This window comes from Megalobrama amblycephala, linkage group LG3, assembly GCF_018812025.1.
Source record: "Megalobrama amblycephala isolate DHTTF-2021 linkage group LG3, ASM1881202v1, whole genome shotgun sequence".
NCBI lineage: Eukaryota > Metazoa > Chordata > Actinopteri > Cypriniformes > Xenocyprididae > Megalobrama > Megalobrama amblycephala.
The window spans coordinates 24,208,687-24,236,100 of NC_063046.1; the positions used below are offsets into that span (position 1 = coordinate 24,208,687).

The following is a 27,414-nucleotide window of genomic DNA, read 5'->3' on the forward strand; positions in this document are numbered from 1 at the left end:
CTCATGGAAGATGGGAGAAATCCTGAAGTGGGGTGACAACTGTTTTATGAACTGTTTTCCTGAGTTTCCAGTCCCAAATTCTCTGCGTTCCGAAGAAATACCAGTCTGTGCTACCTCCACTGAAAGCCCCCTAGAGAAACGCTCCATGGACATTGGACATCCATGGACATGGACATCCCGAAATGTTACTCCCACTTCAGCGATGTCTTCTGCCCCAAGAAAGCCTCCTGCATTGGAACATCTCCAAGGTGTCACTGTGTTCACCAAGTTGGACCTCCGCAGCGCATATAACCTCATCCGGATACGTGAGGGGGACAAATGGAAGACGGCCTTTGTGACCCCTACTGGCCACTATGAGTACTTGGTCATGCCATATGGACTTGTCAACGCCCCCTCCATATTCCAGGATTTCATCCACGAGGTGCTCCGGGAGCTCCTGCACAAGTCAGTCCAAGTGTACATCGATGACATCTTGATATACTCCCGGAGCTTGGCCGACCATCGCTGCCACGTTGCGGAGGTCCTGCAACGCTTGAGGGAGTTCAACCTGTTCTTAAAGGCAGAAAAGTGTTCCTTCCATCAACCCTCAGTGCAGTTCCTTGGCTACTACATTGATCACAGTGGCATCCGGATGGACGAGAGGAAGGTTTCTGCCATAAAGGACTGCCCCATTCCCACATCAGTGAAAGAGCTTCAAAGATTTCTCAGATTTGCCCATTTCTATCGACGTTTCATCCAAGGTTACAGTATCATCAACACTCCCCTCACGGATCTCCTACGCAGTAAGCCCAAGTTTCTGTCCTGGACTCCAGCCGCCACCCACGCCTTTGACACGCTTAAGAAAGCCTTTACCACCGCTCCCCTCCTGGTACATCCGGACCCCGACAAGCCTTGCGTTGTGGAAGTTGACGCCTCCACCACCGGAGTGGGAGCGGTCCTCTCCCAGCAGCAGGGGAACCCGAGTAGACTGCACCCATGTGCCTTCTTCTCCCGCAAACTCAACCCGGCGGAAGTGAACTATGACATCGGGAATAGGGAGCTTCTTGCCATCAAGCTTGCCCTAGAGGAGTGGAGGCATTGGCTCGAAGGGGCTCAACATCTGTTTGTGGTCTTCACAGACCACAAGAACCTGGAATACCTTCGAGATGCAAAGAGATTAAACCCTTGTCAAGCTAGGTGGGCTTTGTTCTTTACCCGGTTCAATTTCTCCATCACTTATCGTCCAGAATCCAAGAACGTAAAGGCTGACGCTCTCTCTCGTATCCATGGTCCTGATGATACCCCTGAAAGCCCAGAGTCCATCCTACCAGAGAAAATCTTTGTCAATCTGGTCAGAAGAAACCCTTCCTGAGTCCAATGCCTCCACCAATGCTCCGCCGGGTTGCCCCCCAGGTTTGCTCTACGTCACCCGGACACGGTGCACTCCCCTCATCCACACCTCTCACTCGTCACTGGGCACTGGCCACCCTGGGGTCAATGAGACCCTCTCATTGCTAAAACAACACTTATGGTGGCCAAATATGGCAGCTGATGTTAGAAGGTACGTGCAAGGATGCAAGGAATGCACCATCTCCAAAAGTCCACGCCATCTTCCCTCCGGCAAACTCCAGCCTCTGCCCATTCCTAATCGTCCCTGGTCACACCTAGTGGTTGATTTCATCACCACCGACCTCCCAGTAACTGATAACTGCACATACATTCTGGTGGTTGTGTACAGATTCTCAAAGTCATGTCGTCTAATTCCTCTAAGAGGATTGCCTACTGCTATGGAGACTGCTGAACTAATGTTTAACTGTATTTTCAGATACTATGGAATTCCTGAGGACACTGTATCAGACCGAGGACCACAGTTTATCTCCAGAGTCTGGAAAGCATTCTTAAACCTCCTAGGTGTGACCTTAAGCCTCTCTTCAGGTTACCATCCCCAGACAAACGGGCAGACAGAGCGGAAGATACAGGAGATCGGTCGCTTACTGCGTACCTTCTGTCACGGCCACCAGGAATCTTGGAACCAGTTCCTGGGTTGGGCTGAGTACGCCCAGAACTCGCTTCGTCAGCTTACCACCGGACTCACCCCGTTCCAGTGCATACTCGGCTATCAACCCCCACTGTTTCCCTGGACTGGGGAACCCTCGGATGTTCCTGCGGTCATCTACTGGTTCTGAGAGAGCGAGAGGCTCTGGGACTCAGCACACCACCAGCTCCAACGAGCCCTACGCAGGCGCAGGATGACGGCCAACCTTCGACGCTCCGATGCACCCAACTACCAGCCAGGACAGAAGGTCTGGCTGTCTACGAGAGACATCAGGATGCGCCTGCCCTGTAGGAAGCTGAGTCCCAGGTTCATTGGCCCCTTCACCATCGTCCAGCAGATTAACCCTGTTACTTACCAGTTCCAGCTCCCGCCTGAGTATAAAATTCACCCCACTTTACATGTATCACATTTAACGCCTCATTATCCTTCTGTCACTCTCTCCACGGTGCCTGGTGCAACCGAGGAACCCCCCCTTCCTCTCATCATGGATGATGGAGCGGCCTACCTGGTTCAGGACATCTTAGACTCCCGGCGTTGTGGTGGTCACCTGGAGTACCTCGTAGATTGGGAAGGTTACGGTCCCGAGAAGCACTCGTGGGTTCCCAGGAATGATATACTCGACCCAAGCCTGTTTGACAACTTCCATGCCACTCATCCCGACAGACCAGCACCACGCGGCAGCGGTCGACCACCACAACATCGGGGTCCACGGCCCTCAGGAGCAAGCCGTGGGGGGGGGGGGGTAATGTCACAGACACACCAGGCTCTACCCCCACGCAGACACAGCGCACGTCATCACCGGAGTACTAACCACACACACCTGTCATCAATCAGCACCCTCATCAACAGCACCATAAAAGACACAAGCTCACACTCAGTCACTGTCCAGTCTCGTTAATGATACACTTACCTGTCTGCTTACTTTAAGGACTCCAACGAAGATACTTACCTGTCTCCAGCGTGTTCCCTCATCTCCTTGTGTTCTCGTCTCCTGTGAGTTAGTGGCACTCCTGGTCCTCCATAGAACTGAAACATGACAAGTAATGCAGTTTTTATAACGTCATCAACTGTTAGTATTTTGACAGTCATTGGGCAATGATTGACTATTATGTTCATGTTGGATAGAAAACTAGTGCTAGTGTTTTGACAGTACAACTCAATTTTGAATTGGGTTTGCTGTGTTTTGATTGAGTTAGTATATGTAGAAAAATGTTTTTAGCATTTTGAAATGTAAAGTTTGTATTTTTTTTTTTTTTAAATATGGTTTTGGGCTGAAAATTAACTATTTGGCTAATGCTGTGATGTAGGTGTGTTGCTGTGTTAAGAGTTTAGAAAAAGTACTTTAAGTATTGGTAAACGTTAGCAATTGTAAAATTGTAATACGTATAAAAAAATATAAAAAAAAGATAATTTGAACGTTCCTAAAATATTTCGAAATGATGAATGAAGTGTTTTGGTAGATTTAGTGTATGTTGAATGTGAAATGAACTTATGTGCCAAGATGAAAGTTGGTTAGGAAAACTGTGTGATGAGATTTGAAAAAGTGACCTAAGTGTTGAGAAATGTGTCCTAGCAATTGTAAAAAAAAATACTGTAATGTTTTTCAGCTAAAACCATATAATCAGTAACTTCTCATTAATAAGTAAATGTACAAAGGTTTTAAAGTTTTGAATGTTACCATGTTTTTACCATGCTATTACTTAATTTACCCCCTTTTTATTAACTAAAAAAATTGAGAAATTCTTTGAAATGTAAAATGTTTCAAGCACTGAAGCAAAAACCAGTGTGAAGCAAGAAAACTATATATTCTTTTTCTAACAACATCAAAACAACATCAATATTACTATTATTAAAGTTGGTCTATGAACTTTTGCTCTACAAACATATTAAGACATTAATTTGTTTTTGTCATCTTATTTTAATTTCAGAATTATTGTGTGTGTGTGTGTGTGTGTGTGTAAGCGCAAGCATGTTTTTTAAACAAAACACAGCCCAGAGAGAAGAAACAAATGTGAATGAGTGTGGGAAAGAGTAATTGTATTTAAAGGATTAGTGGCGGATCGCAGAGCAGTGCATGATGAGCATTTGTGGTTATAAAGTATATAAATTTTTATTCTATTTTTGACTGAAGAAATAAAGACATGAACATCTTGGATGACATGGGGGTGAGTAAATTATCAGGAAATTTACATTCAGAAGTGAACTAATCCTTTAACAGAAGTAATTTCAGACAAATCTAACTAAGAGATGAAAAAAAAAATATTTTACAGAAATCGCTTTTTAAGGACTTCAACAAATGGCTGGTAGGGACTACAATGAGATTCTTCCCGAGTTGGTGACATCACTAACCCTAAAATTTACATAAACCCTGCCCCCGAGAACACACAACAAAGGGGTGAGGCCACCCATGTTATTGAAATACAGTACAAAACACAAATGCAATAGCATGTCATAAAACAAGATGACAACATAACAGTAATAAAACTAAACTATACCTGTTCCCTCTTCATGCAGCATTCATTGTCTGACTCTGTAGGCATCTTACAATAGTTCCCACACAAGTGATTTATAGATTATCATGACTTTAAGATAGTTAACTCCACATCAGCTACATAAATTCATCAACTAACCGTTCAGAAACATCCTGTTTAAGGGTACTGTATGCCCCAATGACTGGCATCAGCGGTGGTTAATGCATTGATTTCTATAAAGTGAAGCATAAAATTCACTTTCCATAAAAAGTCAAAAAGCATTCTATCAACCTCTACACAAATTGACTTATCCACATGCAAGGAAAGAGCAGGGTAGGTTAATCTAACTTTACTTTAATTTAACTTTACTCTCACATTGATATCTTTACAAATGATCACACCCAAATAACTCAATTGAGTCTTAACTGGAATACTATGCAGGAATGGAGCAGAACAAGACTGGGCTGAACAAGAGGTGACACATTTAAAGGTGCAATAGGCCCTAGGGATACACCGATACCATTTTTTAAGGACCAAGTACGAGTACCGATACTTTTTTCTAGTACTCACCGAGACCGATATCTATACATTTATTAATTTCTCTCTCTCTCTCTCTCTTTTTTTTTTTTTTTTTTTTTGGTGATGTTGCAGTTCCCTGTGCTGCGTAAATCGCTATGGGAATGCCTCTGCGTGATGTCGTCGTGAAGCACATATGCAATCTGTCCAATCAGGAGACGGAACATCATAGGCGGGTGACGTCACTGACCAGGAACCATAAAGCCAGCCCGAAAACACTGTCATTCAGCTTCTGTGTCTTCAGCAAGCGATACGTGTGATCTGTCTGTCATATTTACTGTTGTCTGTCTTACAAAGTTGGTTAACTATGGCGAGCGAACAACAATTCAGGAAGTGTGTGCACCCTTGTCCGCGTTTTATCCCGGATGGGGACCCACATGAAATGTGTGTTGTTTGCCTGGGAGCGCAGCATGCCCAGGCAGCTCTCGAGGGGGCTGCCTGTGTGCACTGTGAGCAGCTACCGTTGAGAACGCTGCGCTCCTGCCGGGCTCTCTTTGAGGAGAGTGGCTCGGTTTGCGTTCCCCAGGGGTCGGGTCCCGCTTCTGTTGAGGCAGGGCGGCGCCTTATGTCTTGGGGTTCGCAGATGGATGTAGCAGAGGGGTTAGAGACGGGCCATGCCTTATCTCTGCCCTCACCTGCTGCATCTAGTAGTGTATCCATTCGGAGGCAGGAAGCACGCGTTGCGGTTTCTTCCGCTCCGGTGGATACAGTCACGTTAATGTCGTCTAGTTCTGAGGAGCTAGATGTTGTTAGCGTGGCAACGGGAGAGTCTGAAGATTCGCCACTTCAGTCTCCCGCGAGCGAGGAGCTCATGGAGGTGCTTTCTCGTGCTGTCGTCAAGTTGAACATCGATTGGCCAGCCGAGAAGCAAGAGCAAACGGTGAGAAGCAAACTCGATGAACGCTTTTTGCCGTCCAGGTCTGCTCAGCCTCCACGTCGGGCGCTACCGTTTGAGGTGTCGAGGTCGTGGAAGAGACCGGTGTCTACCCGTGTCTATACACCTCAAACCTCCATTTACAGCAATGTGGCGGGGATGAGAAGGCAAGGGTATGGGGCATTGCCTACAGCGGAGGAGACGCTTGCGAGCCATCTCTCTCCGCAGGCGGCATCGTCCCTTAAAGCCCCAACGTTGCCCACTAAGCCGCTCAAGACTACTTCAGCACTAGTGGGCAAAGCGTACTCGGCAGCAGGTCAGGCTGCTGCATGCTTGCACACCATGTCCATCATGCAAGCATACCAAGCTGACCTGCTGAAAGATTTGGGGGAAAGTGATGAAGTAGGGGCCGATCTCATCCAGGAGTTACGTCTTACTGCCGATCTCGCTCTCTGTGCCACTAAGGAGACGGCCAAGTCAGCGGGCCATTCTATGGCAGCCCTTGTGGCCACGGAGCGGCACTTGTGGCTTAATCTCACTGAGATTAAGGACAAGGACAAGACGTTTCTCTTGGACGCCCCACTTGATCCTTCCAACCTGTTTGGTGATGCTATCTCTACCGTCACCGACAGGTTCCAAGAGGTGAAGAAAGCCTTGCAGCAGTTTCTCCCTCAACGGGCCCAAATCCCCTCTGCTGCTGGGCGAGAGCAGCAGAGACCGAGTGCGAGCTCCTCCAAAAGCAGAGTGTTGCTACCCGTACTCCCCCTCCAAGGAGCTGGGAGACGGGACAGCGCTCACAGGCGAAGTCCTCGAAGGGCAAGACGGATCTGAGGGCTGTCATTGCTGCTAAGAGGGCTTCGTCTAAGAAATCCTGACATAGGATTCTGAGAGCGGTCCCCTCCGGAGACAGGCAGTGTTCACCTCACTATACGGAGCCTGTGTGTCTTCGGTGCCCTCAGGAGGGCGCTCTGCCAACCCCGCCACAATGCCGGGGTGCAGTAGTTCCCTGCGTGTCACCCGAGGGTGGCGTGCTCTCTCTGCAGCCACGCCAGTTGTTCCCTGCCGGTCCGCCATTTCAGGGCACTGTGCTGGCTGCTCATGTTCCACCAGAGACCAGCCTCGAGAGGCTGGTTCCCTTAGTAGATTTTTTGTCAGAGTGGAAAAATCTGTCAAAAGTATCTCAGTGGGTCCTGCAAACTATAGAAGAGGGGTTTGCGATTCAGTTCAGAACACGCCCACCCCGATTCAACGGGGTTCTAACCACGGTGGTAAACCCCGAACATGCTCTGGTGCTGGCACAGGAAGTGCAGTAAAGCATGTCATGTCACAAATCAGATCTGAGGACTGGTTTGTGACGATAGATCTAAAGGACGCGTACTTCCATGTATCAATCCTCCCGCATCACAGAGAATTCCTGAGGTTTGCTTTCGGGGGCGAAGCATACCAATATAGGGTTCTCCCCTTCGGCCTAGTGCTGTCACCCCGCACTTTTACCAAATGTGTAGACGCGGCTCTGACGCCCTTGCGTATGCAGGGCACCCGCATTCTCAACTACATAGACGATTGGTTGATTCTCGCTCAATCAGAGCAGATGGCGGTTCAACATCGAGATGTTGTTCTCGCTCACATGGAAAAGTTGGGGTTGAGACTAAACGCGAAGAAAAGTGTGCTTTCTCCAGCTCAGAGAACCACTTATCTAGGCGTGGTATGGGATTCAGTGATTATGAGAGCCCGTTTATCTCCGGCTTGAATAACATCAATTCTCAATACTGTCTCGGACATAAAGCTAGGCCAGTCACTCACTGTGAAACAGTTTCAGAGACTGTTAGGTCTGATGGCAGCAGTGTCCAACGTGATACCTTTTGGCCTGCTGAACATGAGACCACTGCAGTGGTGGCTCAAAACCAAGGGGTTCTCACCGAGGGGGAATCTGTTTCGTATGATCAGAGTCATGCGGCGCTGCTTAGTTCGATCAGACAACACATCAGTAGTCTCATATATAAATCACCAGGGGGGTCTGAGATCACGCCCGCTCTACAAACTGGCGAATCAGATTCTCCTGTGGTCCCAAGGGAAACTGCTATCCCTCAGAGCAGTATATATCCCAGGGTACCTGAATGTGGGGGCAGACATCCTGTCGAGGCAGGGGCCGAGGCCCGGGGAATGGAGACTTCATCCGTATGTGGTGAAGCTCCTATGGGAGAACTACGGCGAAGCCCAAGTGGATCTGTTTGCGTCTCGAGAGACGACTCACTGTCCACTGTGGTTCTCTATGACAAACCCAGCACCTCTTGGGCTGGATGTTATGGTACAGCCGTGGCCGAGGCTACCGCTGTACGCATTTCCCCCGATTGCTCTGCTCCCAGGAGTTCTGGAGAGAGTTCGCCAGGACGGGGCCCGTCTCTTACTAGTTGCCCCTTACTGGTCGGCCCGAGTATGGTTCTCGGACCTGGTCTCTCTCCTCGACAGGTCTCCGATGGAGATTCCGATCAGGGAGGACCTTCTCTCTCAGGTGGGCGGTCTAATACTGCATCCCCGCCCGGAGTTATGGAAGCTGTGGGCGTGGCCTCTGAGGGGGCACGTCTCATAGATTCCGGTCTCTCAACTGAGGTTGTTGAGACCATACTCCAGTCCAGAGCTCCACCCACGAGGAAACTTTACGCCTTGAAGTAGAGATTATTCACTTCTTGGTGTGAAAATCATCAGTGGAATCCAGTTAACTGCCCGGTTAGCGCGGTGCTGGAGTTCCTACAAGATAGATTTTCTGCAGGGTTATCCCCCTCCACGCTGAAGGTGTACGTGGCGATAATGCTTACCACGCTCCTTTAAGTGGGGTATCTTTGGGGAGACACCCGCTCATTACACGTTTCCTTCGTGGCACTTTGAGTCTTAGACCTGCAGTATGCACGAGAGTTCCGACATGGGATTTGGCCATTGTATTACAGGGCCTATCTATGGCCCCCTTCGAGCCCATCGAAGAAGTGGCAGAGAAATTTCTAACACTTAAGACAGTGTTTCTCCTTATCATCTCGTCTCTCAAGAGAATTGGGGACATTCAAGCCCTGTCGGTTGCTCCATCGTGCTTGGAATTTGCGCCTGGCAATGTGAAGGCATTTCTACATCCTAGACCTGGATATGTTCCTAAGGTTCTCACTAATACTGCGAGGCCTATAGTACTGCAGGCCTTCTGTCCTCCTCCTTTTACGTCATTGGACCAGGAAAAGCTTAATCTGCTATGTCCAGTACGGGCATTAGATGCGTATGTCCACAGAGCTGCCATGTGGAGAAAAGCTGAGCTGTTTTGGTGCATCTAGGAAGGGTCTACCAGCATCTAAGCAGAGAATGAGCAAGTGGGTGGTTGAGGCTATCTCACTTGCTTACGAGTCGGTTGAACAGCCTTCACCATTGGCTGTCCGGGCTCACTCAACCAGGAGTATGGCTGCCTCCAAGGCTTTTATTTCAGGGGTTTCCCTCAATGACATTTGTGATGCGGCAGGCTGGTCCTCACCGCACACTTTTGTTAAGTTCTATGAACTAGACCTCGGCTCCACTCCAGGGGCTCAAGTGCTACTGTGAACTGTGCGCCTAGGCCTCACACGATCGCTCACTTGTTTCTATGGCGACGTTGGTATGGCGCTCCCATAGCGATTTACGCAGCGCGAGTTCCCTTGAAAGGGAACGTCTCGGTTATGTATATAACCTTAGTTCCCTGAATAGGGAACGAGACGCTGCGTATCCTTGCCATACTCCCTGCATGCCCGAGAGCGACTTGCTTCAGACTTTGAGAAGCTGAATGACAGTGTTTTCGGGCTGGCTTTATGGTTCCTGGTCAGTGACGTCACCCGCCTATGACGTTCCGTCTCCTGATTGGACAGATTGCATACGTGCTTCACGACAACATCACGCAGAGGCGTTCCCATAGCGATTTACGCAGCGTCTCGTTCCCTATTCAGGGAACTAAGGTTATATACATAACCGAGACGTTTTCCAAGCACAACACAGTGAGTGATCTAATGAATGTAGGACAGCTTCTTTATTATTACTCTAATGAAAAAAGTTATAATTTTTATGTGCTTGTCACAAACTTAAAGAACAAAAATTTCACAGTGTCCAATAACCTCCAAAGGGCATAATTACCAATATACAATTGTTGTTATATAAAAATACATTTACGAACAAATTACAAACAATACAACAAATATTATAGATATACAAATTAAATAAACTTGTTTTTCAGAACCAGTCGGTTTATTTACCATGTATACATTTATTTAACATCTTTTGTTGTTTTATTAACATTGACAAATATAGGCTACGGTCCCTTTAAGACCGACACATATCCTGTTTTCACCCAAATGTTTATGTCCACTTAAGCCATAACTGTACTTACGTGAGATACTCCACACGATGGACATTTTGACTAACATTACTATGTGTGCATGATGACCATTCATGCGCGAGGAGAACTGATCGCGCGCTGTCTGAGAGAAGAGAACTGGGATGTTCGCAATGTGTGTGTTGTTTCTGCTGCTGCAGCCGGAGTCTCTGTCCACGGACAATTCTGTCAGTTACGTCACGTGAGGTATCGGTCTTTGGTATCGGGGGTATTTTTACAAGTACGAGTACAAGTACATGAGCTTGGTATCGGTGCATCCCTAATAGGACCTATGTAATATTTTTGCAGTAAAATATCCAAAAACCACTAGGCCAGTGTTTTATATTTTGTTCACTTGAGTACTTACAATATCTCAAATGTTTCCAACTATTTGTAAATCGTGAGAAAATTGCAATTTTAACCAAGGCCAAAGAGTGTAGAACCCAAGAGGTGACACTCTGATACTTTTTGGGCAACAGCCACTAGATGGCGCTCCGGTAATGCGGCCGCCATTATAGGGTGAAAATACTAACTGGACCATAGAATCCTTCACATCTTATGCACCCAAAATCGGCGAATTTCACTGCCAAATCAGAAGTGCAAAAGAATATTTTTCAAATGAAATCATCAGTAAATTTTATGGCACCTACAGTAAATGTTGTATTGTCTTATATATGTTTTATTTTACCAGTTGTGGTATCCAACCATTCAACCATTCAACCATCTGAAGTAACGTAGTTAGCCTACTTTATTGAGTATTTCCATTTTATGCAACTTTACACATTTATTAATAGTAAATTAATAATTAATAAACTTAAGATTATCATGTTTACAGTGAACAATATATTTCAGACCTAGTGAAGTAATAGTAATAATAGTATCACTCCACTATCTGAATTGAAATAGGCTATATTGTACGTTTTAATGGATCACGCTACAAACATAACAATCTTATAATACATGATGCATTGCTGTGTCCGTTATTGCATAATTCCCACTTTCGGACACTTTTGCTTTAACGGACATTAGACAACACTACAAAATCAAGCTGTTATATTTATATATTTATTGTCCAACATTTCCAATTTTCTGATGCATGTCCTTAATTTAATTTCATATGTTGGTATTAATTCAATGTTTATAAGCTTAATGCTAATACTAGATCTTTTAAAGAATTTTAACCCAAACTGACTGGGTTTCTAGAGAGCAAAAAGTTTTTGTGAAAAAAGTGGAAGTCTTACACTGTAAAATAAACTGTAAAAAGGATTTGATGATCACTAGTTATAGTATTTTATTCTGTGTTGTCATCATTGAGGTTGGATTTCAGCTTTAATGTACTTTTTTTTTTAACAAAGCAGCTGATATTGCCATAGAAACTAGTGGACTGCCGAGTCGCTTTCACCACAAAATGGCGGAAACGCAGGGCCGCTGCTGGGTGCCGGTGTTGCAATGGAACGTTCTATTGAGTGTTGCTTCTTGTTTTAGTATATTCTTTGCCAAGGCTCCGGGACGTGTGAGGAGTCGCCTGTCAATGGCGTCATACCCGCGTTAACCCGGTCTGCCTCAGTTTCCGGTTTTATTTTGTAGAAACCATGGAAACACCAAAGACGCTTTAATATAATACACGTTTTAATAGACAAGGGAACAACTGTTTTGATATATTTATAGACAAAAAAAATTTTTGTTATATAGCTCAACACGTTTAGTCTTATTGTTTAAATCGAATTTTCTTGATTTTTTGCGAGTACCATGCTTTACCATGCCTCAGAGAAAACGCTATATTGTCAAGTAGCTAACATAGCATAATCAGATGCAGCTTTATTTTTAGTAACAGTAATACAGCATTTTCTCCATCATACAATACGTTTTAAAATGAATTGCATGCCATTTATCAACACAAGCCATCCAGTATTTAATATATTCTAAAATCGATCTAGCTTACTGCAGTGTGTCTCAAACAAATGTCTCACAGCAGCTGCCGAGCAAACGCACAGAGTAACGTTATAACATCATTTTCAATACTCTCGAATGTATCTAATATGATAAACAGAGCTGTGCTATCTCCTACTCATGACCGGAAAAGTGGAAGCAGCGCCGGCGACTGTGGCATAATAAAAGTTCTGCTGCTCATGAGGCGTGTGTTGCGCAATTGCTCCAGCGGCCTCATTCAGCTCCCACAACACTCTGACCTGCTCTGCTTTATACTACAATAACGTTAACTAGAAAATAAAGTTTGAAATCAAACTTTGATGTTGGCTTGGCACATGCCTCGATGGGCAGCCTGAGACAAAAGAGCCAACGCACATGTCTGTTTGGCCGCAAAGAAATAAATAAAGAAAGAAGGAATTTCTTGTATTTAGGGCTGTAACACACAATTGTTGTGATGATTGATGGATCTGTCGATTCTTCTATCTCTTTAAAAGGGGGTTAAATCACGGCCACTTTAAGAGGTGCGGCTTGCAAGCTCTGAATGGGTAACATCATATCAGGCGATCAACTAACCTGTTCAATAAAATGTTTAAAACATGCAGTCATCCCATCAATACTGAGATTCTATATGGTATAAACAAAGATATAATGAATCTTGACAAACTGATGCTTACATTTTAAGAAGATTTATGGATATTCAAGTAAACCTAAGTTGCTTCAGTCTAGTAAATGTCTACGAAAGTTATTCTTATGTTTACTTTAGAAAAATCAGTCAAGATTTCACAGCATAAAGACACATGAAGCATGACCTGAAGGTAGATCATTTTTAGGCCTTTTACTTGTTAAAAAAATATATAAGCTATAATTTAGATGACAGAAGGCATGTAGTAGATTGTGTACAACAGGTTTTTCAGCAAAGTTTGATCATGTTGATAATATAGATGCCTTAGAAATGTGTGTATCAAATGTGAACCAGTAGGCTTTATAGGGTTAAGAAGTGTTTTTATTCTTGTTAGTAAAGTAAATTACAACATAATAATAGCCATTGAAAGTGAGAGTTCCTTGGAAGAGAAGATTTGTCAGAAATGGAAATTGCGCAACAAACAGTTGCTTGTTGTGTGGGAGTCTCTCTCTATAAAAGGGAGAGTGCAGGCCTGTGTTAGACTATAGCAGACACTCACTTGACACGTTTACTGGCATTGCTGTGCACAACACCGGTTCAGAATGAAGTTCACCGTACCAGCCCTCATATCTCTGATCTGCACAGCTGCACTGCTGTCCACAGCTGAAGGTAAGCAGAATAACTTTCATAACAGTGTTTTAAATCAATCAGATACTTCATGCTACATCTTACACCAACTCTTTCTCTGTCACTGCAGGTAAACAACCTCGCATCAATCTGCGCTGCCAGTGCATTCAAAAACATTCAGGACCACCAATTCCTATTAAAAAAATACTGTCATTGAAGGTGATTCCTGCTGGGCCAAAATGCAAAAATGAGGAGATCATGTAAGTGTGAAACTTACCAAAGCAACACTTCAAATTCAGGCTATAATAATAATAATAATGAAACAGTGTCATTTTATAGATTTTAAATAATTATACATTTGTTTCTTACAGTGCTAGAATGAACAGAGGACAGATGTGTCTTGATTCTAAAAAAGACTGGGTTATTTCTCTCAAGGATGGGTAAGTTCTTATTATCTTATTATCTTCTTATTATTAATATAAGTTAATTAAATCACTCTAATGAATAATTTTTATTAATACTTTTAAACTCGGACACTGCAGCAGCTTCAGACACTAATGTACTGTGTGTCTCTTCATGTTTGCAGAATGAACAAGAGGAAAGTCAAGAGCCAGTAATGAATGAGAATCACAGTTTTAAAAACACAAAGAGCAACTGAAGAAACTGATATATTCGACTAATACTACTGTTATATAGTATTTTTAAATTTAATTTATCATTTCTAGGTGATAAATTAAGTATTGAATGTAAAAACATGCTTTTGTTTTATAAAATGTGAAGTGATTTTTTTTTACTGTTACTTTACCTGATCTTAATTTTATATATTTATTGTTAGTGTCACCGAATTGTAGTTTTTTTTTATGCTAATATAGTTGATATTGCTTAATTATGATGAATTGTGCTTATGCTAATAAAAACTGTTTTATTTGTCAAAATGGATATTTTTGTTGGTTTTATTGTGCCTTTTTGTCATCTCAATTCAGTTTCTGAATTCAGTATTTTTCCATAAGCTACTCACTGTCATTCCAAACCAGAATGACTTTCTTCTGCAGAATCCAAAATGAGAAAATCTGAAAAATGTTTGCATGCAGTTACAATGAACAGGGACTGAAGCTTTTAAGTTTTCAAAAGCATCGAAAGTCTGTCATAAAAATGGGCCATGTAACTCATGCATAGATCTTCTGAAGACATGCAAGTTATTGAATCTTGTGACATCTGCTCTCATTCAAGTCTTAAAAATATTCCTAAAGGGGTTTTCACAGTGATTCAATAGAATAACCATTTTTGGTTCCCCAAAGATCCTTTCTGTGAACAGTTCTTAAAAGAACAGATTTTCTCTTAGTGTGAAGAACATTCTAAAAATCTAAACCATTTTCTACTATAAAGAACCTTTTGAAGAACAAAAAGGTTCCATGGATGTTAAAGGTTCTTAATGGAACTGTAGATGCCAATAAAGAATCTTTGTTTATAAGAGTGTGAGAAAACATATAATGGCATTAAAATGTTTAAAGGTGCCCTAGAATTAAAAATTGAATTTACCTTGGCATAGTTGAATAACAAGAGTTCAGTACATGGAAATGACATACAGTGAGTCTCAAACACCATTGTTTCCTCCTTCTTATATAAATCTCATTTGTTTAAAAGACCTCAGAAGAACTGGCGAATCTCAACATAACACCGACTGTTACGTAACAGTCGGGAACATTAATATGTACGCCCCCAATATTTGCATATGCCAGCTCATGTTCAAGGCATTACACAAGGGCAGGACGTCTGGATGTGCACAGCTGAATCATCAGACTAGGTTAGCAAGCAAGGACAATAGCGAAAAATGGCAGATGGAGCAATAATAACTGACATTATTCATGATATTTTTAGTGATATTTGTAAATTGTCTTTCTAAATGTTTCGTTAGCATGTTGCTAATGTACAGTTAAATGTGGTTAAAGATTCTTACTGTATTCACAGATACAAGACTGTCGTTAGTTTCATTTTATTAAACACTTGCAGTCTGTATAATTCATAAACAACTTCATGAACAAAAATTTTACCACTAGTCCATCAGGTCAATCTAATATGAAATGCAGATCCACGTATTTATTGACTAATGTAAATACTCTCGAGACTAACAATTATTGTAGATGTAAGGATGAAATTATCATATTAAACATCTGTTCCACCCACTTTTTAAAACAAAGTTATGCCACTGGCTAATTCATGTATGCTATATTGTACAGCAGCAGCATGTCTTACTTGCTCACAGCAGCATGTCTTGTATGTATTGGCAGCAAGGCCCGTACTTGATCTGCAGCAGCAGCAATAAAAGCAGATCTATTCCTCTGCCAAGACCAAACATATCAACACTGTCATACCCATTACCATGCCAAACACTCAGAGTTGTCATGACAGAACTGCTTGTGGTCAGTGCCAACCCAACGCTTCATCATAACCTCTCCATTCAACTTGGTTCGTGAAACATAACTCCTTCCAGGACAGCCAGGAACCTCGGAGTTGTGATGGATGATCGTTTAAAGGTGCCCTAGATTCAAAAATTGAATTTACCTCGGTATAGTTAAATAACAAGAGTTCAGTACATGGAAAAGACATACAGTGAGTCTCAAACTCCATTGTTTCCTCCTTCTTATATAAATCTCATTTGTTTAAAAGACCTCAGAAGAACAGGCGAATCTCAACATAACACCGACTATTACGTAACAGTCGGGGTGTACACCCCCGATATTTGCATATGCAAGCCCATGTTCCCAACATCAGGGTTGCCAACTTTGGGACTTTGGCTGGAGTGAGGCTTTGTAAAAATTTCAGTTTGCGCGTGCGCGGAGAAAATGTTTGGTAACCCTAATTTTAAAAATCAATGTCAGTCCATGTTAGTATCATTGGGGTGAAATAATTTATTTTATTTTTTGTCCGTTTTGTTACCTGACAGGGGCGGAGCCAGACACTGGAAACATTCGGGGCTTAGCCCAAATCTATATTTGTCCAAAGACATTTCAATTTTGTATTAATAGCTTTACTGACATGAAAGGAGCTTTTGTTGTCGTATTCTTGTTCAGAAAATGTACATTATTTGACACTGTAATTTGTAAAACTTTGTTGGATGTTCCCCCTGCTAGGGGGGTCCGGGGGCATGCATCCCCCCCCCCCCCCCCGTAAGAAAATTTTGTACATTTTAAGGTTAAATGCATCAATCTGGTGCACTCTGGAAACTCAAAATTAAGAGCTTCAACCCATGTACAGTGCGCAAATTGAACAAAGAAACAGCATTGACTTGTACCTGGACATTAAAAAGGGTTCAAACATTTTTTTTTTTTTTTTTTTTTTTTTAAATACTTTTGTACTCATTATGAAACGGTGGCGGCAGCAGAGGGTCATTAATGGAAAACACTGAATGAATGTATAGCTGATAAATGTGCTAAAGTTGTCATATTGGTTGTTATATAACAAAACGTATATAACGTACTCGGTTACTTACGTAACCTCGGTTCCCTGAGAGATAAGGGAACGAGTATTGCGTTGCAAACGCTATGAGAAAACTCCTTTTCTCGAGAAAATAACGGCCATGGTGTGTTAAGCAGAAGCAGCCTGGCCAGCGGCGGAGTGTGCACGATCCGGGAGTGTTGAAGACGTTCTGCGCGGCTTTGATGGGTGCGCGGCCACAAATGGGCGGCGACCGCTTCTTCCAATGGCAGGAGCTTCACATATCCTTTTTCCTCAGCGCCCTCAAGAAATAGAGCGTTAACTGTACGTACACACCGCCGCCGACTTGAGCTGCAAAGAAGCTCTGGCCGCTTTGTCAAAGACGCTTGTCAAAAAGTACGGGGAAGCTTGACGCTTTGGCCGCTCTGAATATTGAGTGCGCGCGCGCGGCCGGGACTCTCTCTCTCTCTGCTCGTGCGCGCTGAAAATTTCATATTTTGGTATGAACATTAAGCCGCCAGTGTGGCGGATAGCCTTTTGTATGGCAAGCCAAAGTACTCACTGGCCTGGTCGGACGTCTGATTGCACACTGACGCGTCAAAAGCGCGCGTTTTGACAGCAAAACGCGCGTCCTCGACGTGTGATTTGCGTTAAGAACACGCGTTCTTAACGCGCGCTTTGGTATCATGGGAAACGCGCGTCAAGAAACGCGCGTGTGATTTGCTATTAAAACGCGCGTTCTTGACGTGCGCTTTGGAGTGACCAAAAACGCGCGCTTTTGACGTGCGTTTATCATAACAAAAATGGGCGTCGAATACGTGCGTTTTGAGTCAGACAAAACGCTCGTTATGAACGTGTGAACAGGTAAACCAAACAGGCAGTGCAAACGTGTGTTTAAAGTGTCCATCAGGCGAAGAGAACGCGCTCTTTCCTTAGAGTTCTCAAAAGTGCATGTCGAAAGCGTGTGCTCACTCTTTAGGGCTTTGAGTCTGTTATGTTTTTGTCCGCTATAGGTTTAGGACAGCATTATCATTAAACTCAACCAAAACAACATGGAATTATCGAGGATAAATCTGGCAGATGATTATAATGGTTGAGTTATAATCCATAATAATTAATATGAAATATGCATATGAAAACGTAAAACTATTATTTAAAATAGCCGTGGGGGATGACAGTGGATATACCTTCGATCAAGGCCAAAACTTTGTAAGTTTGTAAGGAGCCAATAACGACATGTATGATCATCTTGGCTATATATTACGGTGGCGCATTGCCTCATAAATAATATTTTTTCCCCTCAATTATGTCATTAAGACATCTTTTCTCGTAATAACGAGATGTTATGTCGTTAAAATCACATATTTTGTACGTGACGTGTACGAAAAATACCTGTATACCTTTATCTGATCTATAGAGCTCATATAGCCTATATCGGTTCAATTTACATTTATTTTTTTAGCGCTTTTCACAATACTTAGGCCTATAGTTTTAAAGCAGCTTTATAGGAAATGCTTTAACATTACAATTTGGAGTACCTAATCTGTTATCAAAGGTGACTGTACAAGTTATGGCCTAATTTCAGACATATATAGCCTACATAGGCTATATGTAGTTAGCTAACATATTAATTTAAACAATGTATTAAGGTAGAAACAATGAGCGATGTCCAGAAAAATGTGTAGGCCTAGCCTACATATTAAACGCTGTAGCCTACTAAGAAAGCATAGGTACTACACAGAAAACTGTATTCGTGCAGAATTTGATCTTTTAATAGCCTATCACTTAGTAGGCTACATTACGCGACCTTGAGCTTTTTCTTTATAACGGTTTTCTATAAGAGAAAAACACTTAATGTAGGCTAATTAAACGAACTGCGTTCATATTCTGGGCTCATCTGCTTTGCTGTACATAGTATGGTTTAGTATGGTGTTTACTGAGTTTGGTCTTTTATGTCACACATTATACAAGCATTAAGCTTTAAACATGTATTTTAGACTATCTCCACAACAAATCCATAATGGTATTCAATACAAAACAAGACTGAAAATTGTTATAAAAAGTATAAAATAATCATAAACAAATTATGGCATTCATTACAAACAATATTTATTTAAAAGCCTAAAAAAATGTATTTAAATTGACACTGTTGGGCTCTCATTCGGCACAAATCCAATTGTGTATTAGCACTTGGACATTAAAATATATTTACGCCTATTATGTTGTTAAACAATGCTTTCGTGTCCCAAAACAGCACTCACATGCGCAAAAACATGTTTGGAACAGGGTCGATAATTTAAATATTAGTGGGGCTCAGCCCCAAATGAGGGATTTAAAAATACATAAATGCTATAGGCCGATATAGGCCTATTTAATAAATGTTATGCATGAACAATACATAGGCCTATATCAAGTCAATCCCTGTTGAATTTATTTCTAATCATTCTAAATATTCATGAATATTCAATAAGAATATCGACAAACTTTAGGCTATTTTTGGGATGTATTTGTCTAGATTGGCAATATGTGGCTAACATTTTCTTTTTAATATTTTTTCCAATACATGTAATCTTTTGAACACTATTTTTTTTTAAACTCTATTTCTGTGCAGTAAAATTAACTTGAATGTATAACAAAATTTAGTAGTTTAGGCTTTAAAATATTGTTTGTAGGTAATGAATGCCAATATAATTTATGTTTATTTAATACTTATATTTTGTATAGAACAATGTAAAGGATTTGTTGTGGAAATAGCCTAAAATACATGTTTAGCATATTTTTTTGTAAAAATTTCGTTTTTACCGGCTAGCCCGGCTTCAGGTTGGCATAGGGGTATTTAATCCCACCACTGCGTAGGCTTTTTTAGTTCCCCTTGCGCTACAAATCTTTTAAATTTAATGGTATTCAGAAAAACAGAACAATAATGACATATAATATATAAACGTCAACCCCAAACCAAATTAATTTAAAGCTAAACTGAAATAGAAACCCATTTGGCATAAATCCATATGTTTCCATATGCACTATTTGGATCCTATAGCCTATTTATTATTTAAACGCTCTGGGTAGCGTTTCCCAAAAGCATCGTAAGCCTAAATTGATCGTAGCTCCAAGCTCCATTGGTTTCAATAGAGCTACGATCAACTTAAGCTTACGATGCTTTTGGGAAACGCAGCCCTGGGCTGGATTTCCCGATAACGTTGTCTCTCAGCGCGCTACGAAGACCCTAAAGTATACCTTAACTGAATGTATACCTTTTTCAGGCATGTTCCCCGAACTATACCTTAGGAGGTTGCTTAAGATATACCTTCTTAAGTGCGACGTTACCAGGTGCTGCCCATGGCACTGAAGCTGAATTGGTTGATATCAATGGCTCGAGAATCGATAATTCACTCTATACAGGGGCTGCTTCACTATGTTATGTGAGAAATCAGTGTTCTTTATAAAAATAAGCACTTCAGAAGTAGAAAATGCATTTATCAGGACTCATTGGATCTTATAAAAATAATCCAAATTACAAACTAAATCTATCTTGTAATTTATCTATATTCTGGGGGTGCGGAGCCCCCATCAGCGCGAGTTTAAGGCGACAGTTATTTAGAACATAATTTTAGAGTATTAATTTCTTGGAGACGCGTCATGCAGCTGGCAGATATGTATGTAACTCGTTTATATCGTTTTTCCTTTGTTATTCAAAATATTCCCAAACTTGTTAACTACACCAAGCATTTTATGATATATTCCGATTGTAAAATATGTGGAAGTGAATTTTTGTCGCGCGATGAGTTTGCACTGCAATTCAGAGCTGTCGGATTTACTTAATTTTCCCCGAAATACATTAAAGTATGTGGCTGGTGAACTGGGAGAAGAATAGAGTAAACTTATGTTTCATACACAATGTGTATCTGATATTAATAAAACACTTCGTCAAATTATATAATTGAAAGGGTTATTATTGCAGCTTCTATAGACATCGGTGTATTGAATTTGAATTTAACAAACTATAAATGTATTTTTATATAGCCTAGTGCCTCATATGTGTATTTAAATGACTGAAATCTAAATAAACCTGATGTGGGGTTGAAAACACTAAATATAGTTGTGATATATGACAAGAGCTGAGCGCGTCTGTCTCTGGATCAGAGCTAAAGCACATTTGAAGTGAATCTTTGCATTTTATTCTTTGTCATTATCCTAATTGAACACTGGGTGCATTACAACTTCAGAATTATATTCGTATAGACTGTCAGCAGTGATAAGGTATAGTTAAGAGTGGTCCAGACCAACCTTACGAAAGTATGACTTACAGAAGGTATACAAGAACGTTTCGGGAAACATGTATTAACGTTAACGACGTAGAGTTAACAAGGTTTCGGGAAATTCAGCCCTGATTGTACACAGACTAAAATGAGCAGTGGCTTTTTCTGTATTTGGTTGAATGTATTTTGTTTTGACAATAAACAGGCTGCATGCGATGTCAAGTTATAGTAGCCTAGCTAAAACTGATATGGCGCCGGCGCGTTCACTTTAATTTTGTTATAAAAGCATAAACAACTTAAAATACTCAGACATTTATGGTCATAAGAGTAACACCATTCGAATCCGTGTAGGTATAACTATTATTGTAACTATTATTTGCACTCACACAATAAAACATTGCTTGAAAAATAAAGACAAGCAATGCCTTTCCGTGAACTTCTCAAAAATGAATCGAAACTCATCATATGGTCTACTTGTCGCATTTTTTTTCTTTCATTTTCTTAATATGTTAATTATTTAGGTTTAATATATTTCGTGTATGCCTAGCTAGAAATAGGCTATTTATTCCTTTTATAAGATTTCATCTTGTTTTTTCTTCGTTCACAGAAGACCTTTTTTGAGGTATTGTCTCCACTTTCATTCATCAGTTTTATTTTGATAAATAGGTCTATGACAATATAGCATTATTTTTGTATCCGTAGCGCAGGCCTGTGTATTTTAGCAAAATTATTTTTGAATAGACCTATAATAAAATGCGACTGAAACACCAATGATAATTATTTTCTCTCAAAAACTTAATTCTGACTTTGTGCATGTGGCATAATCAGGTGCGAGTTATTTTCCAGAAAGTAAGTAATGCTAAATAATAAAACTGTGTTTTATTAGGCTATTAGAAACTGCATAGGCTACACGCCAATAAAACAATTATTGTGTTCATAACTCTATGGGCACTGCCATCGATACAGGCATCTAAAGGTATTTTACACTATATTTGCTTCTGCTTTTCGAGTGCGGAAGTGTGATAAAGGCATGATAAATTCTCTATAGATCAGATAAAGGTATAGCCTATATACATTCACGTCATATATGCCAACAAAATGTCGTTTTAACGACATAACATCTCGTTATTACGAGAAAAGATGTCTTAACAACATAAATTCTCGTTATTACGAGAAAAGATGTCTTAACGACATAATTGAGGGAAAAAAAATATTATGTATGAGGCAATACGCCACCGTAATATATAGCCAAGATGATCACACATATGGTGTAGTATTTTATTGGCTCCTTACAAATTTACAAAGTTTTGGCCTTGATCGAAGGAATATCCACTGTCATCCCCCGCGGCTATTTTAAATAATAGTTTTACGTTTTCATATGCATATTTCATATTAATTATTATGGATTATAACTCAATCATTATAATCATCTGCCAAATTTATCCTCGAAAATTCCATGTTGTTTTGGTTGAGTTTAATGATAATACTGTCCTAAACCTATAGCGGACAAAAACATAACAGACTCAAAGCCCTAAAGAGTGAGCACACGCTTTCGACATGCACTTTTGAGAACTCTAAGGAAAGAGCGCGTTCTCTTCGCCTGATGGACACTTTAAACACACGTTTGCACTGCCTGTTTGGTTTACCTGTTCACACGTTCATAACGAGCGTTTTGTCTGACTCAAAACGCACGTATTCGACGCCCATTTTTGTTATGATAAACGCACGTCAAAAGCGCGCGTTTTTGGTCACTCCAAAGCGCACGTCAAGAACGCGCGTTTTAATAGCAAATCACACGCCGAGAACGCGCGTTTTGGTACACAAAAACGCGCGTTCTTGACGCGCGTTTCCCATGATACCAAAGCGCGCGTTAAGAACGCTTGTTCTTAACGCAAATCACACGTCGAGGACGCGCGTTTTGCTGTCAAAACGCGCGCTTTTGACGCGTCAGTGTGCAATCAGACGTCCGACCAGGCGTTTGTGAGTACTTTGGCTTGCCATACTTTTGAGATTTGCTCGCCAAACGGAAAATCTACCCGCATTTGGCGCTTGGCGGGTGTTAATTTCGGACCCTACATGAGACTAGTTTTTATTGAGCAATTTAGCTAGCCCACATCATAACGCACGTCAGACAACATTTGCAACTATAGTTGAAGTCTGTAACTTAGTCTCGGCACACAGACTGATTAGGCAAGGCTACGTCTGTAGTGACAAGGCTCACCATTTTATTATTTGCTTACCTTGATTGTCTTCCAAACTTTCACACGTGCCGACTCCGAACCTATGCTCCGAACTCTCTCTGAAATTCTCACACGCAACTGACGTATCAGGTGTAAGGTTTTCAGCCAATCAACGACCAGAGAATACTGCAGTGAGAACGTTGTAGGGAGATGTAACAGCTGTGGGCCTTAAACTCCTGTCATTAATACGCTATGGTCTAGTCATCAACAGAAAATTAACGAAGTGAGAAGGGAGAAAAATGGATTTTGGCGTGACATTTCTTGCGTGTGCGTGAGAGCGTGAGATTGATGCTGAAAGCGTGAGTGTTACGCCAGATGCGTGAGAGTTGGCAACCCTGCCCAACATTATGAAGGGCATTAGACAAGGGCAGAACGTCTGGATGTGCACAGCTGAATCAACAGACTAAGTAAGCAAGCAAGGACAATAGCAAAAAAATGGCAGATGGAGCAATAATAACTGACATGATTCATGATAACATGATATTTTTTGTGATATTTGTAAATTGTCTTTCTAAATGTTTCGTTAGCATGTTGCTAATGTACTGTTAAATGTGGTTAAAGTTACCATCGTTTCTTACTGTATTCACGTAGACAAGAGCCGTCGCTATTTTAATTTTTAAACACTTGCAGTCTGTATAATTCATAAACACAACTTCATTCTTTATAAATCTCTCCAACAGTGTAGCATTAGCCGTTAGCCACGGAGCACAGCCTCAAACTCATTCAGAATCAATGTAAACATCAAAATAAACACTGTACTTACGCGATTAGACATGCTGCATGACAAACACTTTGTAAAGATCCATTTTGAGGGTTATATTAGCTGTTTGAACTTTTTTTATGTTGTTTAAGGCAAGCGCGAGCTCTTGGGGAATGGAGCACCAGATTTAAAGGGCCACACACCCTGAATCGGCTCATTTCTAATTATGCCCCAAAATAGGCAGTTAAAAAAATGAATTAAAAAAAATCTATGGGGTATTTTGAGCTGAAACTTCACAGACACATTCAGGGGACACCTTAGACTTATATTACATCTTTTTAAAAAAAGTTCTAGGGCACCTTTAAGCTTTACAGATCATATTGCTTCACCGTTATACTGTTGCCCTCATGTTGATTTGATTGCTTCTGTTGTTCTCATTTGTAAGTTGCTTTGGAGAAAAGCATCTGCTAAATGGTTAAGTTAAATGTAAATGTAAGTGACTTGATGCAGCTAACCTAAAAAATGCTCTTTTTATATATACAAATTACAATTTAGTTTGTTCGTATGACATCAGGCTATTATAAAGAATAAAAATCTGTGTGACTCCTGGAAGTTGTGTAGGTTTCAGCCAGTGAAATTGGAGGGTTGAGGGTTTCTGGACAGCTTAGGGCTCTGGTTTTTGCAGTTTACATCAGATAGTCTGTGGTTGGTCTGGCCTGCTTGGGAGTTGAGGATAACTTTGTGGTATGGTAATTATGATTAATGTTTTATTGCACATCTCCTTGCAATCAGCCTTTCCTGGTGGTCAGTTTCCATTTTCTTCTGCTCCAGTTTTTTTCTGCTCATGCTTGAGAATAATCTACCTTATACTATAAACTTGACATTTTGTACTGCTAATGTTGTTTCTTATGACAAAATGCTTATGGTGTTTTCCATTTCTAAGTTGCTTTGAAAAGAAGCATTTGCTAAATCAGAAGGAGATTTATGAATTAATATTTCTTTCTGTTTTATCCTCTCACATCTTTTCAAGATTTCAGCTCAAATCAAGATTTCATGTCCATTTATGTTCCTACTAAGTGTCCATGTGTCCATTGTTCCTGTAATTTTGCATCATACTTACTTCAAGGATTCCCAAACTTTTTGGTCATCTGAACCCCTTTGATCTAAAACATTACAATTTGACAACACATGTTGACTTGAGAAACATTTCACATACAGCAACTGTTATTATTACATATTTCGATAGATTTGTACATTGCATTATGATATATAATGTAATATATAAATTTACATATTATGATGCAATTTTTTTATTTGCTCCAGATAATTCCATATGTCTGCTTTGGCAGGCCAAATGAGAGGCTCGCTGATTAGATGGACTTTTTTTGCATTTGGCAATAATGTGCTGTAACACCACATAAGAAGCCTTCAACATTTGTCCTTCTTCAACACTATCAAACTTCACCTTGTGCATATTTCATCTTTCAATGTCTTCTGTCTAAATGTAGATTTTAGGTATATTATATTATTATGATATTATTAGCTTCACAATCTCACAATATCAATCACAATCTCTGTTTGGGAAAAGCTTTTCTTTCTTCTGCTGAAAATGTTGAAAATGTATCATCAAATGTTTCTCAAAGCATGCCTTCCTCCAAAGCTCCTGGAACAATTCAGCAGAATTTGGGTTCACTGAAGGGAGACTTGTTGCACAATCACTTTTGATTAACGTGATGTCAGTACCGAGGTTCTTTAAAAGAGAAAGTCCTGCCAAAATACTCACACACTGTCTGCAGACGGGTGAATTAGAGAAGTGAATTGCTCTAGGAAACATCTGCAGCTTTACCTTTTATTTAGTTACACGTTGATTGCTCATTGGGAAATTTCACAATGATGAAGTTCACCAAAGCAACCTTCGTTTTTTTGACATGCATGACACTGCTGTCCAAAAGAGAAGGTAAGCAGAGGCATTTTCTGAATTTTATTGGCAATATCCATTGTATTTGATCCTTTTAAGTCTTTTTTTTTTTTAAAGAATTACAAATGGGCATGTGTCAAGTCACCTTTATTTATATAGTGCTTTATGCAATACAGATAGTTTCAAGTAATGATCAATGATGCACATAGAATTAAGTTATACTGTAAATCAGCTCTAAAAATGTGTAGAAACACATATTGTAAGAGCCTACTCTTATTACTTTTATTCCTGTCTCATTTCATGAAGTCTTTGCTGCTAGACTGTTGGCTCCACAGCTACGCTGCCCGTGTCTTCGAACATATTCCGGAAAACCAATTTACCCCAAACTAATACAGAACATACAGATGATTCCTGCTGGAGCACAATGCAGAAACATGCAGATCATGTGAGTGTGACATAAACTATCAGTACAATGCAGATGTCTGCATGCATGATGGATTCAAATTAATATTGTCTTTCATAATCTATTTAATCTGTCTTTTAATCTGCCTTCACCCCAATAAACCTTCTTTGTGGTACACAGTGCCACACTGAAACAAGGACAGACCTGCCTCAATCCCAAAGATGAATGGGTGAAAAAGATCATCGAAGGATAATTTCTCATGTTTACATGCAAACGTTTTCTTACTTTATGTTTAGAGACCTGTTAAATGCATCTGTTCAATGCAAACATACATCTACCATTACAAAATGTCAATAGAACCCTGTTTGGATGCTCGTTAAAAGTGATAGAGAAACACATTTTGACTACGCAAATTTATGAAAGCTTTAGAAAATATGCATGATGCCAAATGTTAGACTGTATTGTCATTTTGTCTGAAAGCACTAATGCTGATGTACCAGAAGTGATATTGCATGAAAGTATAAAAAGTATTGTAGATCATGTAAAAAAATAAATAGAAAATAAAGTTGTTTTTTCTCATTTTCAACAATCTTCAGAAAATTGTCTTTGTCCACTTTAAGAGGTCATATATATATATATATACTGTGTGTGTGTATATATATATATATATATATATATATATATATATATATATATATATATATATATATATACATATATATATATATAGCTATATATGGCTAGACGACTGGGTCAGAGCATCTCCAAAACTGCAGCTCTTATGGGGTGTTCCCAGTCTGCAGTGGTCAGTATCTTTCAAAAGTGGTCCAAGGAAGGAACAGTGGTGAATCGGCGACAGGGTCATGGGCGGCCAAGGCTCATTGATGCATGTGGGGAGCGAAGGCTGGCCCGTGTGGTCCGATCCAACAGACGGCTTATGTAGCTCATAT

General features: G+C 40.8%; 2 protein-coding genes across 2 annotated transcripts; both read left to right on the forward strand.

Annotated features, from left to right (window-relative positions):
• Positions 1 to 13,392: 13,392 nt before the first annotated feature.
• Positions 13,393 to 14,448, forward strand: LOC125264132 (growth-regulated alpha protein-like). The gene is made up of 4 exons (XM_048183358.1): positions 13,393 to 13,551; positions 13,640 to 13,769; positions 13,881 to 13,949; positions 14,096 to 14,448. The coding sequence occupies exons 1-4, from the start codon at positions 13,485 to 13,487 to the stop codon at positions 14,124 to 14,126; spliced, it is 297 nt and encodes a 98-aa protein (XP_048039315.1). The 5' UTR covers positions 13,393 to 13,484; the 3' UTR covers positions 14,127 to 14,448.
• An 11,300-nt stretch (positions 14,449 to 25,748) lies between these two features.
• cxcl8b.3 (chemokine (C-X-C motif) ligand 8b, duplicate 3) lies at positions 25,749 to 27,056 on the forward strand. Its single transcript, XM_048183359.1, has 3 exons — positions 25,749 to 26,100; positions 26,368 to 26,506; positions 26,645 to 27,056. Exons 1-3 carry the CDS (start codon positions 26,034 to 26,036, stop codon positions 26,715 to 26,717), a joined length of 279 nt encoding a protein of 92 aa, XP_048039316.1. The 5' UTR covers positions 25,749 to 26,033; the 3' UTR covers positions 26,718 to 27,056.
• The last annotated feature ends 358 nt before the right edge of the window (positions 27,057 to 27,414 follow it).

Coding starts and splice junctions, on each gene's coding strand:
- LOC125264132 (XM_048183358.1), top strand. CDS start 13,485: ATGAAGTTCACCGTACCAGCCCTCATATCTCTGATCTGCACAGCTGCA. Junction 13,552..13,639: donor ACTGCTGTCCACAGCTGAAG/GTAAGCAGAATA, acceptor CTGTCACTGCAG/GTAAACAACCTCGCATCAAT. Junction 13,770..13,880: donor TGCAAAAATGAGGAGATCAT/GTAAGTGTGAAA, acceptor TGTTTCTTACAG/TGCTAGAATGAACAGAGGAC.
- cxcl8b.3 (XM_048183359.1), top strand. CDS start 26,034: ATGATGAAGTTCACCAAAGCAACCTTCGTTTTTTTGACATGCATGACA. Junction 26,101..26,367: donor ACTGCTGTCCAAAAGAGAAG/GTAAGCAGAGGC, acceptor CATTTCATGAAG/TCTTTGCTGCTAGACTGTTG. Junction 26,507..26,644: donor TGCAGAAACATGCAGATCAT/GTGAGTGTGACA, acceptor TGTGGTACACAG/TGCCACACTGAAACAAGGAC.